This window comes from Loxodonta africana, chromosome 12 (assembly GCF_030014295.1).
Source record: "Loxodonta africana isolate mLoxAfr1 chromosome 12, mLoxAfr1.hap2, whole genome shotgun sequence".
Taxonomy (NCBI): Eukaryota; Metazoa; Chordata; class Mammalia; order Proboscidea; family Elephantidae; genus Loxodonta; species Loxodonta africana.
In genome coordinates, this window is record NC_087353.1 from 98,718,784 (window position 1) to 98,735,455 (window position 16,672).

Consider the following 16,672-nt stretch of genomic DNA (forward strand, 5'->3'; position numbering starts at 1 on the left):
TAAGAGAAGGATTAGAGCTGGCTGTGGAAGGCCTATTGGTGGGTGGGCAGGTGGGGGAGTAGAGAACAGAATTTGCCACAATGAATTATGATGCACAGACTCTAGGCTGAAGGTCCTCATAGAGACACATGGAACCTGGAACGATATTTACCAAGACGGTGAGTTCTGAGCTGGTCATGAGCTCCACCAGCCTGGGCAGGACCCCCGTGCCAACCACTTGGCCAATGCGTTCATTGCAGCCTTCAGTGAGGTAGGACAGGGCCCAGCAGGTGTCCGAGAGAATCTCCGTGTCATGGTGTTGCAGGAGGCAGAGAAGGACAGGTAGCATTTGCTTCACCGCCTTCGCACAAGGGTATGGGTTCTTGTACCGGCACAAGTTGGACAAGGTCCATGTGATGTTACGCAGAAACGTGACCTGTAACAAAGGGCCTGCTCTAGCATCAGGGCCAAAGGAGGGAAAATGCAATGTCCTTGCCATCTGTGGTCAATATTACTGACCAGCCTGAACCAAAGCTTTTGTTCTTCAAATAGGAACGTATTCTAGGTAATGGTATGGGCTAGGGACACAGAACGAATTTTAAATTTCATACTCGAGTCTTAAGGAGGTTCCCTTATATTCTTTAAAACATCCTCCCAGCTTAATTCAACTGATGACCTAATTTCATGTTTTATTTACAAAATCAAGATCAAGCAGGAGTTAGGTCTGCCCACCCATCTATAACTCTACCAGCCATGTCATAATCACATTTCTCTTCTTCTATGAAGGATCAGTCTTCCTGTACCGCCTCTGGACCCCGTCCCTTCTTGTCTTTAAAGACTGCACCGGAGTCACCTCTCTCCTCTGGACCACTCCCACTAGCATGAAAATACTTTCTAGCTTCTTCAACCTAGATTCCTCCCTTGTCACCTCTCCATCCCTCCTCCTACTTCTGTTTTTCATAGTCCATCATCAAAGATGTGTGTATATTCACTGCCTGCCTCACAGCTTCCCCTTTGTTCTTCAAACCAGTCTAGGCTGGTTTTTGTCCCTACTTCTTTGTAGTTAGTGATGGAAATCAGCTCCTTCCAAGTCTACAAATCTAATGGCTGCTTTTTAGTCCTAAAGTTACTGTCTTCAAGTTAGCTGTGTTTAGTAGCCAGCCATTTCCTTTTGAAAAAGCTTTTCTTGGCATCTGTGACACCAGACCTTCTGGTTTTCTGTGGACAAATGGGCTGTTCTTTCTCAGTCTTCTTGACAGGCTGCCTGACCTCTGAATGTTACAGGCCCCAGGACATGGATCCAGGCTTTCCTTTTACTCTAGGTCAGGGGTTGGCAAACTTTTTCTGTTAAGGGCCAGATAGTAAACATTTTCAGCTTTGCAAGCCAAAGAGTCTCTGTTGAAACTGCTCAACTCTGCCAATGTAGCACAGAAACAGCCAGTCAGTATGTAAACGAATGGGTGCGGCCATATTCCAATAAAACTTTATTTACAAAAACAAGCAGCTGGCCACACTAGGTTTGCTTACCTCTGCTCTAGACGGCCTTGCCCAGCAGGATGACTATATGAACACACATTCACCTGGACTGCATATCCCTCCACTTGACCTCACTACAAGGCTGCTTCTAACTCACTTCAATTTAACATCTACAACTAAAGCTCTGATTCCTTCCTGCCTCCATCTTTCCCGTTTCTATAGGAAGACAGTCATGTAAATGACCTAACCTCAGACCTGGGGGCATCCTTGCTTCTTTCTGTCTCCCTGCTTTGTCTAGTTGGGAGCCCTGGTGGCGAAGTGGTTAAGCGCTCAGCTGGTGACCAAACAATCAGTGATTCAAACCCACCAGTTGCTCTGAAGGAGAAAGATGTGGCAGTCTGCTTCCCTGAAGATTACAGCCTTGGAAAACCTTATGGGGCAGTTCTACTCTGTCCTATAGGGTTGCTATGAGTCAGAATTGGACTCAACGGCAACAGGTTTGGTTTTTGGTTTTACCAGGTCTAACACATCGACATCCCATGTCAATGCGCTTGACCCTATCTTTCTGCTATAACCCCCCCATCAAACAGCCAGAAGGGTCTTTCTGAAAGATCAGACCTCATCACTTCCTGGTTTGAAATCCTCCAAAGGCTTCCCATTGCTACCAGGATGACGCCTAAACCAACTCTTTTTCTTACACTGTTTCTCCTTGCAAACTCCCTTGGTCATGCCAGCCTTTTTCTAGTTCCACCATGTCAGGTTTTCTTCCATATTGAGGTCTTTGCACATATTCCCTCAGCTTTTTTTGTTTTGTTTTCTAATTGTGGTAAGATACATATAACATGAAATATTTTAACCACTTTACATGTATTTCAGAGGCATTAATGACATTCATGGTGTTCTGTGACCATCACTGCTACCTATTTCCAAAATTTTTCATCACACCAAACAAATTCAGGACCCAATAAGCAATAACTCCCCATTCCTTCTCCCCCTGGCAACATCTAATCTACTTTCTGCCTCTATGAATTTGCCTATTCTAGGTATTTCATAGTGAGCCCATGTGTTACAGAGTAGAACTGCTCCACAGGGTTTTCGTGGCTGTAATCTTTAGAGAAGCAGATGCCAGGCCTTTCTTTTGTGGCCTTACTGGGTAGGTTCGAACTACCAACCTTCTGGTTAGCAGCCAATCACAAACTGCTTGCACCACCCAAGCCATGGGTCAGGGGCCAACTGGACAGTAGCTAACAAGAGCAACGGATTATTTCATATAAGCACAATCACGCAATATCTGTCCTTTTGTGTCTGACTTATTTCAGTTAGCATAATGTCTTCAAGGTTTATCCATGTCTTAGCATGTATCAACACTTCATTCCTTTCTGTGCCTGAATAATACTCCATTGTATTGTACATACTATTGTTTTGCTGTTAACGAACACTTGGGTTGTTTCTACCTTTCAGCTACTGTGAATAGTGCTGCTATGAACATTGGCGTACAAGTATCCGAGTCAGTGTTTTCAATTTTTTGGAAGTATATACCTAGGAGTGAAACTGCTGGTTTGTATGGTAATTCTATGTTTAACTTGAGGAACTATCAAACTTTTCTACAGGGTTGCACCATTTTGCATTCTCACCAGCAATGCACAATTTCTCTACATTTGTTATTCTTTTTTATTTTTTTAATGATAGCCATCTTAGTGGGTGTGAAGCGATGTCTCATCGTGGTTTTGATATGCATTTTTCTAATGGCTAATGACGTTGAACATCTTTTCATGTGCTTACTTATCATTTCTGTATCTTCTTTGGATTCCCTTGGCTTTTGAGAGCTACCTTCCCTGTGTTTGTTTGAGACAAATCAAGCCCAAATTTAACTCCTAATTCAGGGAGTCTTCTATTAGTGCCACATCAGTCAACTTTGACTCTAACCTCCAAACCTAGACCCTATTGCTCACAAACAGAACTGAAAATCCACTAAATCTGTCTGTGCCCTTGAATGAACTCAGTCATCTACTTTTGCAGGATGGTAAGCTTAGAAGAACTTTAACAGGCCTCTTCCAATGTCCCAGAAGAAAGATTAGCACTACCAGCCCCTACGGACAAATCCGGGCCAACCTTTAGCCAAAATGATATTAAGTACTAGACCTTGTTCCTAAATGCTGTTATAAGGGGCCAGGAAAACAGCCATAGGATCTAGCATTGATTTATAACTACCTCCCAGATTTCCCAGCCTTGAGAATTTATCCCCTAGCTAGGTTTCTAATTTAAAGACACTCACTGATATGGTTGATGAAACCAGGGCCAGCAGATACGGGACTGCATTGCTTGAGATAACAATGTCTCTGAGCTCTGGGCTGTCACCTACAAATAGATCAGAGCATGACATTCAAAGAGAGAACAGAGAAGCCTAGGGTTGGTGACTAGTTTAAAAAAAAAAGTTTTACTCAGTGGGTGAGAGGCCTAAACTCCTTCCTGGGTTTGGCAAGTATATAGGATAGCCATGTAGTAGATCCTGGGTCTCCAAGGTATCAGTTGGTTGGACAAGCTTGACATGGAACACAGAGATGCCACAAAACAGCAACGGCTATAAGCAGAGGCTGTGGAGATATAAAGGCCCGAGAAGTACGCTCTGAATGCTGGCTGCATTTCTCAGCGTGGCTCTCAGGAAAACAAAGCTGCCTTCCCAGAAGACTTCAGCACAGGGTGATAACTTCCAAATGCAACTCAGAGCAATAGCTGGAAAATCAATAGGTGCTGGCAATCAGCTGTCTGCTACTTGGGCTTGACGACCAATTTTAGACCCTAGAAGTCTTGGTGAGTATCCTTCAGCCAATCAGGCAAGGCATTAGTAACTTTATACCACCCAATCTTGCCTGTTCCCTACTGACCCATGCAAAATGAGAGACAGAAGGACTCTGAGATAGGTTCTTTATGATTACAATCATTTTAAAAGCAGACTGAGTTTGTATTCTGTAGCTGCTAATTCCAGTATCTGAAGTCCTTGGAGGTCTAATCATCCTGTTTGTTTTGCTCGCTCAGTCATGGTGGGTGGTTCCTTCCCTGAACTTCGAATTGCTGATATTTGGCTGATCTTAATTTGTCAAAATCCCAATTGAGCTTGTTTCCCCAGAGAGCATTTCTTTTATTTCAGTCAGGAATTTGGGGAGGAGGGGGAGGCCTTCCAAGCCTGCAGCACTAATAATTCCTCGGCTTGTGCTTTCCTGGAGCATGTAGAGAATAAAGCCCCAAATCCATGATGGCACTCATAGGATTGAGCTCTAGAGGTGACTTCACCCCTAGCCAAAATGATACTTCTGTTTTTTTTATATGTTCCCTTGGTAACTTTCAGCGGAGGCATAGCTCAGTGAAAGCATAGCCCTTTTAGGGTCCTGGGTTACAAGGGTTTGTCACAAACTCCTATGTTGCATAGGCCAAAGCCTTATTTTTTTGTCCCTGAAGCCATTAACAAAAACCAAACACCCACTGCCATTGAGATGATTCTGACTCACGGTAACCACACGTGTTACAAAGTAAAACTGAGCTCCATAGGGTTTTCTTGGCTGTAATCTTTATGGAGGCAGATCACCAGGATTTTTTCCATGGCACCGGTGGGTGGGTTCAAACCACCAAGCTTTTTGTTAGTAGTCCAGCACAAAACGTTTGTCCCCCACCAGAGACCTTATCTTTTATCCCTGAAGACATTAAAAGCCAAACCCATTGCCTTCGAGTTGATTCCAACTCATAGCGACCCTATAGGACTGACTAGAACTGCCTCAATTGGGTTTCCAAGGAGCAGCTGGTAGATTGGAACTGCGGACCTTTTGGTTAGCAGCTGAGCTCTTAACCACTGCACCACCAGGGCTTCCCGAAGCCATTAGGACCTCAGTGTTGGCAGATGTCCCCAGGAGCCTGTAGCTTCACCCCTATCACTCTGCTTTCAGCTTCATTAGTTTTGTCTTCTAAACTTGGTTCTGAATTTTGAAAAAGCTTCTTGTACTTCTCCCAGCATTTCTAGGTATTTATCCTGGGAGGCCAATCATTAGAAAAGAACATCATGTTTGGTAAAGTAAAAGATCTGTGAAAATGAGGGAAAACCTCAGTGAGATGGATTGACACAATAGCTTCAGCAATGGGCTCAAACTTACCAATGATTGCGAAGACGACGCAGGACCGGGTCTAATGTTTCAGTCTGTTATACATGAGGCCACCATGACTTGGAGCTGACTTGACAGTAACAAGAATCCTGGCAGGGGTGCCACAATATTAAGCCCACCATACCACCCAAAGAGTTCCCAAACCTGCCACGTGCCTGGACTACTTTTCTTAGCCCGCTGAGGGGACAGGCTCACCTGCTATGTTACCAAGGGCCCACACTGCCTGTTCACACACAGCCACATCGGGGGAGGACAGGAGCTCGACCAAGGGCGAGACGGCGCCTCCTTCCACAACAGCTCTGGTCAACTCTGACGGCCCCGAAGCAATGTTGGTCAGAGCCCAGGCTGCCTCGAACTGCAAGCAGGGGTACAGGAAAGACTTCAGGAACTCCACCAGCCTGGGAACGAGCCCTGCTTCCACGATCAGTTTTAGAGCAGGGTTCCTTTCCCGAGACAGCATTTTCCTATGCAGTGAAAGGGAATCAAAGAAACAAGTCATGTAAAGGCGGATAGTAAGAACCTCCCTTATAGATGTGATTGGCATTCCTAACTATCAAGTAAGACAAGCAGCTGGGCCAGAGCTACTCCATATCCTAGAGCTGAGCCCAAAGAACTCTGCAGTGACGGAGCAACATTTTCCCTATCTATGAGCAGAGATTTCTGTACAGTCCAATTTAAATGAAGCAACTCATCTCTGACAACACATTGCATATTTTAAGTTGTCCTCAAGGACAGCGTAAAGTAGCAATTGAGTCTCACTTCTGGAAGGACTACCCCTTTTCTTGTATTTTGTCGGCATTTTACCACTGCCAAGAAATTGCTACTGAGCTCATTTCTAGCTCTAAAGCCAGCAAATAGCAGGAGTCTCTTGGGTGATACCTGGCTGCCTGGGTGGCCTGGAAACATAGGCGTGGGTCTGTGCCACTTGCATGATTGACTATTTCATCCAGGGTGAGGCTGACCTGCAATGAGAGACATTCAGGTCAGAGTCTCTGCGAAAAGAAATGGTAAAGGTCATCTAGTCTAGCCATCCATCTGATTAGAACATGCTGGCTTGACAGGGTGCCCCATCCTGCACGCTGGTCCATGTGAAGGAGAGAAGGACACCAGTGGTCTCGCAGGACCCCATGGAGGTGGTTAATTATCATCATCCTTGGATCCCCAGTCTGTCTTCAAAGGCATGCAGTAAGAACATGCTAATGGACATCAGCGAAAATGGCAGAATGAGGACCTCTGAAAATTCCTCCTTCACAAAAGAAACAAAAAAACTGGCAAAAATGGTCAGAATCGACTTTTTCAGAATTCCAGAAATTAACCAAAGTCTTGTAGCAATTTGGTTTATTCAAGTCAGGAAGTGTTTACTCAAGAAAAAGACTGGATCTTGGTGAGAGCAGTAAATTTTGTGAGATTTTAAGCTGCCTTTTTCTACTACCCCCTTCTCCAGCTCACGGTAGCTTTGAAAACCAACAGCCCCTAATCATGGTGAAAACCAACAGCTTGACAGCCACTGGAAAAAACAAATTGGGGTTGGTACTTATTGTCATTATTTGACGTGTCTGGTGGTTCCCTAGAAAACCCCACTTGCAAGGCACTCTTAATTTTCCCTGACTAGGAGTTCATCCAACTGTAGCAGAATACATGTTCAAGTGCACATGGAGCATTCTCCAGGATAGACAATATGCTAGGCCATAAGTTGTATCTCAATACATTTAAAAGGATTGAAATCATACAAATTATGTTCTTTAACCACAGTGGAATGAAATTAGAAATCAGTAACAGAAGGAAACTTAAGAAATTCACAAGTATGTGAAAATTAAACAATGCACTCTTAAATAACCAATGGCTGGAAGAAAAAAAATTACAAGAGAAATTATAAAATACTATGTGATGAATGAAAATGAAGATACAACATACCAAAAGTTGTGGGATGCAGCTAAAGCAGGACTTAGAAACAAATTTATAGCTATAAATGTCTATATTAAAAAAAGATCTCAAATCAATAGTTTTACACCTTAAAAAAAAAAAAAACTTTTAAAAATAAGAGCAAGTTAAACCCAAAGCAAGCAGAAAGAAGGAAACAAAGACTAGAATGGAAATAAATGAAAGAATGGGGGAAATATAGAAAAAAAAAATCAATAAAACCTAAAGATGATTATTTGAAAAGATCAATGAAATTGACAAACCTTTAGCTAGTTACCAAGAAAAAAAAAAAAAAAAAGAGAGAAAGAGAGAAGACTCAAATTACTAAAATTAGGAATGAAAGTAGGGGTATTACTATTGATTTTACAGAAATAAAAAGGATTATAGGGGAACAATCACATGCCAACAAATCAGATAATATACATGAAATGGACAAATTCCTAGAAACACAAACTACCAAAATTGACTCCAGGTCAATTGAATTATTGGCAATCTCTTAAAGAGATGGAATTATTAATTTAAAAAACACTTAAAATTTTTGAATTATTAACTTAAAGAAAAGCCCAGGCCCAGATGGCTTATTGGTGAATTTTTTCCAAACATTTGAAGGAGAAGTAACACCAATCCTTCATAAACTCTTCCAAAAAACAGGAGAGTAAACACTTCTCAACTTATTCTATGATGCCAATATTACCCCAATAACCAAAACCAGACAAAGAAAATCACAAGAAAACTATAAGATAATATCCCTGGTGAATACAGATGCAAAGATCCTCAAAATATTAGCAAACCCAATCTAGCAACAACAACAAAAAAGGATTATATACCATGACTAAGTATAGATATATTATCCCAGAAAGGCAAAGTTGGTTTAACATTTGAAAATCAATGTAATACATCATATTAATATAATAAAGGAAAAAACTCACATAATCATCTCGATAGATGTGGAAAAAGCATTTGACAAAATCCATCATCCTTTCATGATAAAAACATTCAAACTTGGACTAGAAAAGGATACTCTCTGCCTGATAAAGGGCCTTGATGAAAAACCGACGGCTAGCTTTCCCCCTCAGATAAGGAACAAGTCAAGAATGTCTACTCTTGCCACTTCTATTCAACATCATACTGGAGGTTCTACACAGGGCAATTAAGCAAAAATAAAGTAAAAATCATCCATATTGGAAAGAACTAGTAAAACGATTTCTATTTGCAGACAACATTATCTCGTATACAGAAAGTCTTTAGGAATCCACAAATAACATTTAGAGCTAATAAGTTCAGCAAAGTCATAGGATTAATACCCAAAAGCCAATTGTATTTCTATATACTAACAATCTGAAATTGGAATTCAAGAACAATTTCATTTACAGCATCAAAAATAATAAAATACTTAGGAATACCTTTAGTAAAAGAAGTACAAGACTTGTACACTAACAACTACCAAAAAAAAAAATTAGAGACTAATGGAAAGAGGTCTCCTGTCTGTGAACTGGAATACTCGATATTGTTAAGATAGCAGATGATCTACAGAGTCCACACAATCCCAAACAAAATCTAAACTGCCCCTATTAAAGAAATTCACAAGATCCAAAAATTCATATGGAAATTCAATGGACCCAGAAGAGTCAGAACAATCTTGAAAGGAAGAATAAAGTTCCAATTTCAAAACTTGCTGCAAAGCCATAGTAATCAAGACAGTGTGGGTCCTAATATAAGGGTAGACATACAGGTCAAATGGAATTGCAAGTCTAGAAATAAATCCTCGAACTTACTGTTAATTGATTTTTGACAATGGTGTCAAGACAATCAGTGATCGAGAGAATAGTCTTCAACAAATGGTTCTAGGATGACTGATTATCCACGTGCAAAGAATGAAGTTGGACTCCTACCTCATACCATATACAAGAGTTATACAGAATATGGATTTAAGAGCTAAAAATATATTAACTCATGGAAAGAAACAGACATACATCTTTGTGACCTTGGGTTAGGCAAGGGTTTCTTAGATATGACATCTAAAGAACAAGTGAACAAACGTGCGGTGGGGGGCAGATAATGGGACTTCATCGAATTAAAAAACTTTTGTGCAAGGGACACCATGAAGAAAATGAAAGACAACCCACAGAATGGGAGAAAATATTTGCAAATCACCATGTGATAAGAATCTAGTACCTAGACTACACAGAGAACTCTTAGAGTATAGAAAGATAATAAAAAGACAACCCAGCTTTTAAAAACGGGCAAAGGATTTGAACAGACATTTTTCCGAAGAAGAGATACGAATGGCCAATAGACACATAAAATATGCTCAGCATCATTAGCCATCAGGGAAATGTGAGTCAAAACCACAATAAGATACCACTACGCAACCACTATAATGGATGGCTATAATAAAAAAGATGGACAAATAAAAGTGTTGACAAGGATGTAGAGAAACTGGACCCTCATACACCTCTGGTGGGAATGTAGAATGACACGGCCACTTTGGAGAAGAGCCTGGCAGTTCCTCAAAGAGTCAAACATAGTGTTCTCTTATGACCCAGCAATTCCACTCCTAGGTATAACCAAAAAAATGAAAACATGTTCACACAAAAACTTGTACGTGAATGTTTATAACAGCATTGTTCACGTTGTTTGTTGTTAGTTGCCATCAAGTCAATTCCGACTCACAACGACCCCGTGTGTTACAGAGTATAGCTGCCCCATAGGATTTTCTAGGCTAAAATATTTTGTTGTGACTATATGCGGCAAAACGTACATGAGTTCAACAGTTTCTACATGTACAATTCAGTGACGTTGATTACGTTCTTTGAGTTGTGCAGCCATTCTCACCCTTCTTTTCTGAGTTGTTCCTTCCCCATTAACAAAACTCACTGCCCCCTAAGGTTCCTATCTAATCTTTCCAGTTGCTGTTGGCACTTAGATCCCATGTAGGTAGTTCTCAAAAAAGCATAAAGCTCAAGGCAAACATTTTTTACTAGTTAAGCTAAGCTATTATTTGGTCTCCAGAAGACTTCAGGGGGTAGTTTTGGCTTAAGTTTTAAAGATTATCTCAGGGCAATAATTTCAGGGGTTCATCCAGCCCCCATAGCTCCAGAAAGCTGGAGTCCATGAGAATCTGACATAGGGTTCTCTTGTCTGTAATCCTACTGGAAGCAGATCGTGAGATCTTTTCTTCCATGGTACTGCTGGGTGGGTTTGAACCAGCGACCTTTAGGTTAGCAATTGAGCACAAAACATTTACACTACCTAGGGACCTTAGGGAGCCCTGGCGGTACAGTGGTTAAGAGCTTGGCTGCTAACCAAGGATCAGCAGTTCAAATCCACCAGCCACTTCTTAGAAATCCTATGGGTCCTAAAGGGTCACTATGAGTCGGAATCAACTGATGGCAATGGGTTTGGTTTTTTGCTTTTAGGGGTCTTAGCATTATTCATAATAACCCAAAAGTAGAAACAACCCAAATGTCCATCAAGTGATGAATGGATAAACAAATTGTGCTATATTCATGCAATGGAATATTATTTGCCCATAAAAGGGAATGAAACACTGATACATGCTACAACGTGGATGGACCTTGAAAACATTATGTTTAGTGAAGGAAGCCAGCCACAAAGGACCAAGAGGTCGCGTATCGTATGATAGTACTGTATGATTCTACAATAAGATGTCTCCATGAATGTCCAGAGTAGGCAAATGCACAGGGACAGGAAGTAGATTAGCGGTTACCAGAGGCTAAGGGGAAGGAGGAATGGGGAATGACTTTTTAATGGGGAAGGAGGAATGGGGAGTGACTTTTTAATGGGTAAGGGGTTTCTTTTCGAGGAGGTGAATGTGTTCTGGAATTAGACAGTGGTGATAGTTGCATGACCTTGTGAATATACTGAAAACCACTGATTACATACTTTAAAAGGGCAAATTTCACGTTTTGTGAATCATATCTCAGTTTTTAAAAAGAACATGCTAACGTAGGATGGGAGACTTGGTGGTACAGTGGTTAGGAGCTTGGCTGCTAACCAAAAGGTAGGCAGTTCGAATCCACCAGCCACTTTTTGGAAACCCTGTGGGGCAGTTCTATTCTGTCCTAGAGGGCCGCTGTGAGTCGGAATCAACTTGGTGGCAATCAATGGGTCTTTGGTTTGGTTTAAGATAATGGAGTTCCTAGGCGGTGCAAACAGTTATAGCCTAACCAGAAGGTTGGCAGTTTGAACCAACTCAGAGGTCCCTCAGAAGAAAGGCCTGGCAATTTGCTTTTGAAGGGTAATAGCCATGAGAACCCCACGGAGCGCAGTTCTACTTGGCAACACAGGGGTCGCTATGAGTTGGAATCAACCCAACAATTGCTTTTTGTTTTGTTTCATTTTAATGTAGGATAGAAAAAACAACTCCTTTTCTCATACTTCTGTGTCACAGTTTCATCTTCCTTGGAGGGAAAGTCCTAGGGACTGACCACGTGCCACCGAGTCGTCCTTGACTCACGGCCACCCCGTGTGCGTCAGAGCAGAACTGTGCTGATGGGTTTTCAGTGGCTCATTTTTCAGAAACAGATTACCAGGACCTTCCTCCAAGGTGCTTCCGGGTGGACGTCAACCTACAACCTTTCGGTTAGCAGTTGAGCATGTTAACTGTTGCACCACCCAAGACAACCAAACCTATGGCCATCGAGTCAATTCCAAATTATGGCAATCCTACAGGACAGAGTAGAACTGCCCCATAGTGTTTCCAAGGCTGTCGCCTTTACAGGAGCAGACTGCCACATCTTTCTCCCACGGAGCAGCGGCGGGTTCGAATCACCAAGCTTTCGGTTAGCAGCCAAGCACTTCAACCGTTATACTACCAGGGCTTTTCAACTACTCTAGACAAACGCAAAGGACGGTAACTTGAAGATAGAAATGAAGTTAAAAAGTGATGCGGCTCAGATTCCAATGGCAAGGCAGAGGACGACCGTACCTGCTTCATTCAATCAACAGTAATCTCTTTAGAGCCGCTTGGCAAAACGGAACCATCTCTCGCAGGGTACAGAGGACACACATAGATAATTAGGACAGAGAGTGATGTACATAGGACACGTGAAAACACAACGTTACTGGAGTTCCTGAGAAGGTTCACGAAAACAGGCCTGCCCTTGCAGTCAAGCCAGGATTTGAGTTCACTGCGGTTGGAGTAGATGGAGAACTGAAGACAGAGGACAGCAGCCAAGTCCAGGCAAGACTTTCCACGTCCAGTGACTAAATGCCTCAACTAAGAAATAATCGTCAGAAACCCTCATTTCCTAAGTTTCCAGGCTTAGGGAGGGCAAGTGAATTCTCGACTAGAAATCGCACCTTCTCCATTCCTCGTTAGAACATAGATCCCACAGACTCACAGCCACAAGACGGATGGCTGCGAGCCTTCTGCTAACTAATCTCTCTCCAACTCTTTCCTTAACCTGTACCAGTTGCCACTGAATTGACTGACTTGTGGCGACCCCATGTGTGTCAGGTTAGAACTGTGTCCATAGGGTTTTCAATCGCTGACTTTTCAGAAGCAGATCACCGGGCCTTTCTTCTGAGGTGCCTCTGGGTGGACATGAAACTCCAACCTTCCCGTTAGCAGCCAAGCATGTTAATCGTTTGCACCACCCAGGGACTCCACTCCTTTCTGCAGAGACCCCAGATTAGAGCTTGTGACTTTCTGAACCTATTAAACATGTTCAAGCTAGAGAAACTTGCTGAGGGCATGCACACAGCTGCTCTAAATGCCACACTCTGACACACCCCTTTGGCCAGTTTCTCAGAAGATGGGTCGGGGGAGAGATCAGTGATATTCCTTCTCTTTAAGGCCTGCTCCTCCTTCTTGGCCTTCCGGAGCTCCAGACTGACGGCTATCCGCTGCTGCCGCCTCACCTAGTGAGGAAAAGAGAGACTGTGAGCACTTAGAGCTGGAAGTCAGCAGTTACCATGCTGAGTCTTTAGAACAAGCCCGAAAACATTGATTTAATTTTTACGGATGCAACAGGCCGGAAGACACACAGGTAGCAAACAGCCTCCGCCCTACTGACTTCCTCGGCTTTCTCCGTCTACACCACCTCTGGACAAATATTCGGTCTTCCTCCCAAATTCAAGGAGGCAAATGCACACCCTGGCTAGGAGTCTCAACTCTGAAGACATTTGAACAAAGCAGCCCATTGCCCCCGGCCTGGGCCCATCCTGGTTGATGCGAATTAGATTCCAAAGAACATTAGTTCCTACCTCCTGGACCTCCTAACTGTGGGGAGACAGAAGGAGCCGGGCACAATGAAGGGGATGCCCAGGCTCCATACGCCCTTGTGAGGTTGGTCTGTAGGTCACTCAGTCCCAAGCCGCACTTGGACACCACGCCAAGGGACATTTAAGATCAAAACACCCTTCTTGTATCAATCAAACTAGCAGACCTCATGGTAATGAGAAGCCGTGGGGAATGATGCAACCTTTCTGGACAGATGGGGTTTAGGTTGAAGATTTTTAGATATTATGTTGTCGTTCGCTGCTGTCGAGTCATCCCGACTCATGGTGACCCCATGCACAACAGAACAAAAAATGCTGCCGGGCCCTGCGTCGTTCCTGTGATCCGTTGCAGGTCAGACCATTGTGATGCATAGGGTTTTCATCAAACGATTTGCCAGGCCTTTCTTCCCAGTCCATTTTAGGGTGGAAGCTTTGGCGAAACCAGCACTGACGGACGGGTGGTGGTTGCTCACGAGGTGCACTGGTCGGCAATCAAACCCAGGTCTCCGCGTGGAAGGCAAGAACTCTACCACCGAACTACCGCTGTCCCAGGTATTGCTTATAAGGAAGTGAGTATATATTAGATACTTCTGGTTCCTTAAACAAGCTACAGAAAGCTATGCAATGCTTGCTTGAGAACAGGGTCATTATGATGTTATATGACAACACAGAAACACCTTCGATGCTTATCAAGCCAGTTGCACTGTTGCCCCTTCACTAAGTGGCCCCTGACTGTACAGGGGCCACTTTTTCTCTCTTCCTATCTGGCTGGCCTTTCCCACTGCTCTCCACATAGACAGCTTAATTCCTTTATTCTACAGTGGTCTTGGAAGCCAGGTGCATCAAAAATTGGTTGGAGGAACAGATTACTCTAAGAGCAATTTGGCTTCCAACAATGTCCTGACCAGGCTGCTGTGACTTTGTACTTCCTTCATTCTCAGCGGCCTTTCAGATTCCCAAGGTATAGCCAACTGCATGCGATACCTTGATTGCACTACGTAGATGCAGGACACAGAGCTAGAGCCAGATCACGGTGGGCTCAGAGCCCAAATGGAAGTTAAAGACATCAACACAGAGCAGATTCCCTGCCCCAGGCCCTCCCGTTCACCCTAGCAGTGAGAACAGGCTGGGTGCTTAAGTTCTGAGTCCTGCTTCTGCAAGGCTGTGCCATGCTTCTTGGCCATACCTGTATCCCAAGCTCCTTGGTGACCCCTTGGTGGGATCAGCCACAGCTAAGCATCTACATGCCGGGCATTTGAACCTGCTGTCCAACCGTAAGAGGTAGATAGCATCCCTGTTTTACAGATGAAGAGGCTGGAGTTCTGAAGTCAAACAGTTTCAGGATCACACGGAGCCCTTCGTTTGAGTCCCCAGTTGTCCATATGCAGTTTTCTTCCCCACCTCAGTATTTTATTACGAAAGCTTCAAACATACAGAAAAATTGAAAGAAGTGTTCGGTGAACACCCATGTACCTATTTACAATGAACATTTCGCTATATTTGCTCATCCCTCCAACTCTCCACCCAATTTTTGATATATTTCAACCACATGCTTTTTACTGCATTAGCCCATGGTAGGAGCCCTGGTGGCTCAGTGGTTAAGAGCTTGGCTGCTCACCAAAAGGTCGGCAGTTTGAATCCACCAGCCACTCCCTGGAAACCCTATGGGGCAGTTCTATTTTGTCCTATAGGATTGCTATGAGGCAGAGTCGACTCAATGACAACAAGTTTAGATTTTTGTTTTTTGGGGTAGCCCTTGATAGAGGCGGTTGCTTTATACTCACAGATGCATCTTTGCCTCGATACTTGAACTTCCTCAGCCTCTCTTCTGGAGCTTCTAAAGTCGCCATATTGACTGGAAGAAGTAAACCACCTGTAGGTAGGACAGTTGCAAAGAAATTTTTAGTGCCCAGTGTGTGGGTTAATACGGTAAAGCAATCTGGGCACTAAACCTTTAGGGCTCACAAGGGAATGGGGAGTAGCTTCTGTAGGCATCACCAAACCAGCTCAATGGGCAATGAGCACCATAGGGGCTCAGAGGGGAGCTCTTGAAGCAATATTAAGTCAGGGAAGCCTTTTGGAGGCAGTTTGGCTTGAACTGGACCTTTGACAGCTAGGATGGGCCTGGAAGGAGAGCATAGAACCCCTTCAGGAATTTTGTACAGAGAGTCTCTGTAGGATGGTGAGGAGCCCAGCCAGGCTCCATTAGGTAATGACCCCTTCTTCCCACACCTAACCCACTAGCATATTTGGTCAGAACAGTCTCTAACATGACTCACTCCTTCTAAATGGTCGGTAGATGGCCTCCACCTGCTGCAAGCCACCATCATCTGTCCCCTACACTACTGCACCACCTCCCAGCTGGTCACCCTGCCTCTACCACAGCCTTGTTGCACTCCATTTTCTACCCAGCGGTCATGTAATCTTCTAAAGAAAGAATCTGATCGCGTGACTCCTCTATTTCAAAGCCTTCTACTGGCTGCCCACTGAGCTTGGAAGACAATTCAAACTCCTTGTCATGCCCAGAATGAGCTAGTCCCAGCCCACCTCATCTCCAACAAGTCTTTCCTTGATCATTGGCTCTAGACTTTCTAGCTTTCTGCTATCAACTATACCAAGCTTACTCCACACTGAGCAACCCCGGACAAGGTGTTGCTCCTACAGATATTCTCCGAAAATCTCTGCCTAATGGGCTCTCTGTCACGCAATTTCAGCTCAAACATCACCTCTAGAAGGCTTACCTATCTAAGGCTCTAGGAGTCCCGGAAAATGGTTAGTGGGCTTGGCTGCTCACCAAAAGTTTAGAAGTTTGAATCCACCCAGAGGCACCTTGGAAGAAAGGCCTGGTGATTACTTCTGAAAAATCAGCCATCGAAAATGCTGTGGAGCACAGTTGCACT

At 43.6% G+C, this 16,672-nt stretch overlaps 1 protein-coding gene across 1 annotated transcript in view; it reads right to left on the reverse strand.

The window, feature by feature from the left end:
- KPNA7 (karyopherin subunit alpha 7) overlaps nt 1-15,622 on the reverse strand; it is an 86,132-nt gene extending 70,510 nt beyond the window's left edge. The window contains exons 1-6 of the mRNA XM_064294822.1: nt 15,557-15,622; nt 13,272-13,412; nt 6,486-6,568; nt 5,802-6,070; nt 3,731-3,813; nt 152-415 (exon numbers count right to left, since the gene is read on the reverse strand). Coding sequence (XP_064150892.1) covers nt 152-415; nt 3,731-3,813; nt 5,802-6,070; nt 6,486-6,568; nt 13,272-13,412; nt 15,557-15,622 — 906 coding nt within the window. The remainder of the gene's footprint in view (nt 1-151; nt 416-3,730; nt 3,814-5,801; nt 6,071-6,485; nt 6,569-13,271; nt 13,413-15,556) is intronic.
- Nucleotides 15,623-16,672: the final 1,050 nt, after the last annotated feature.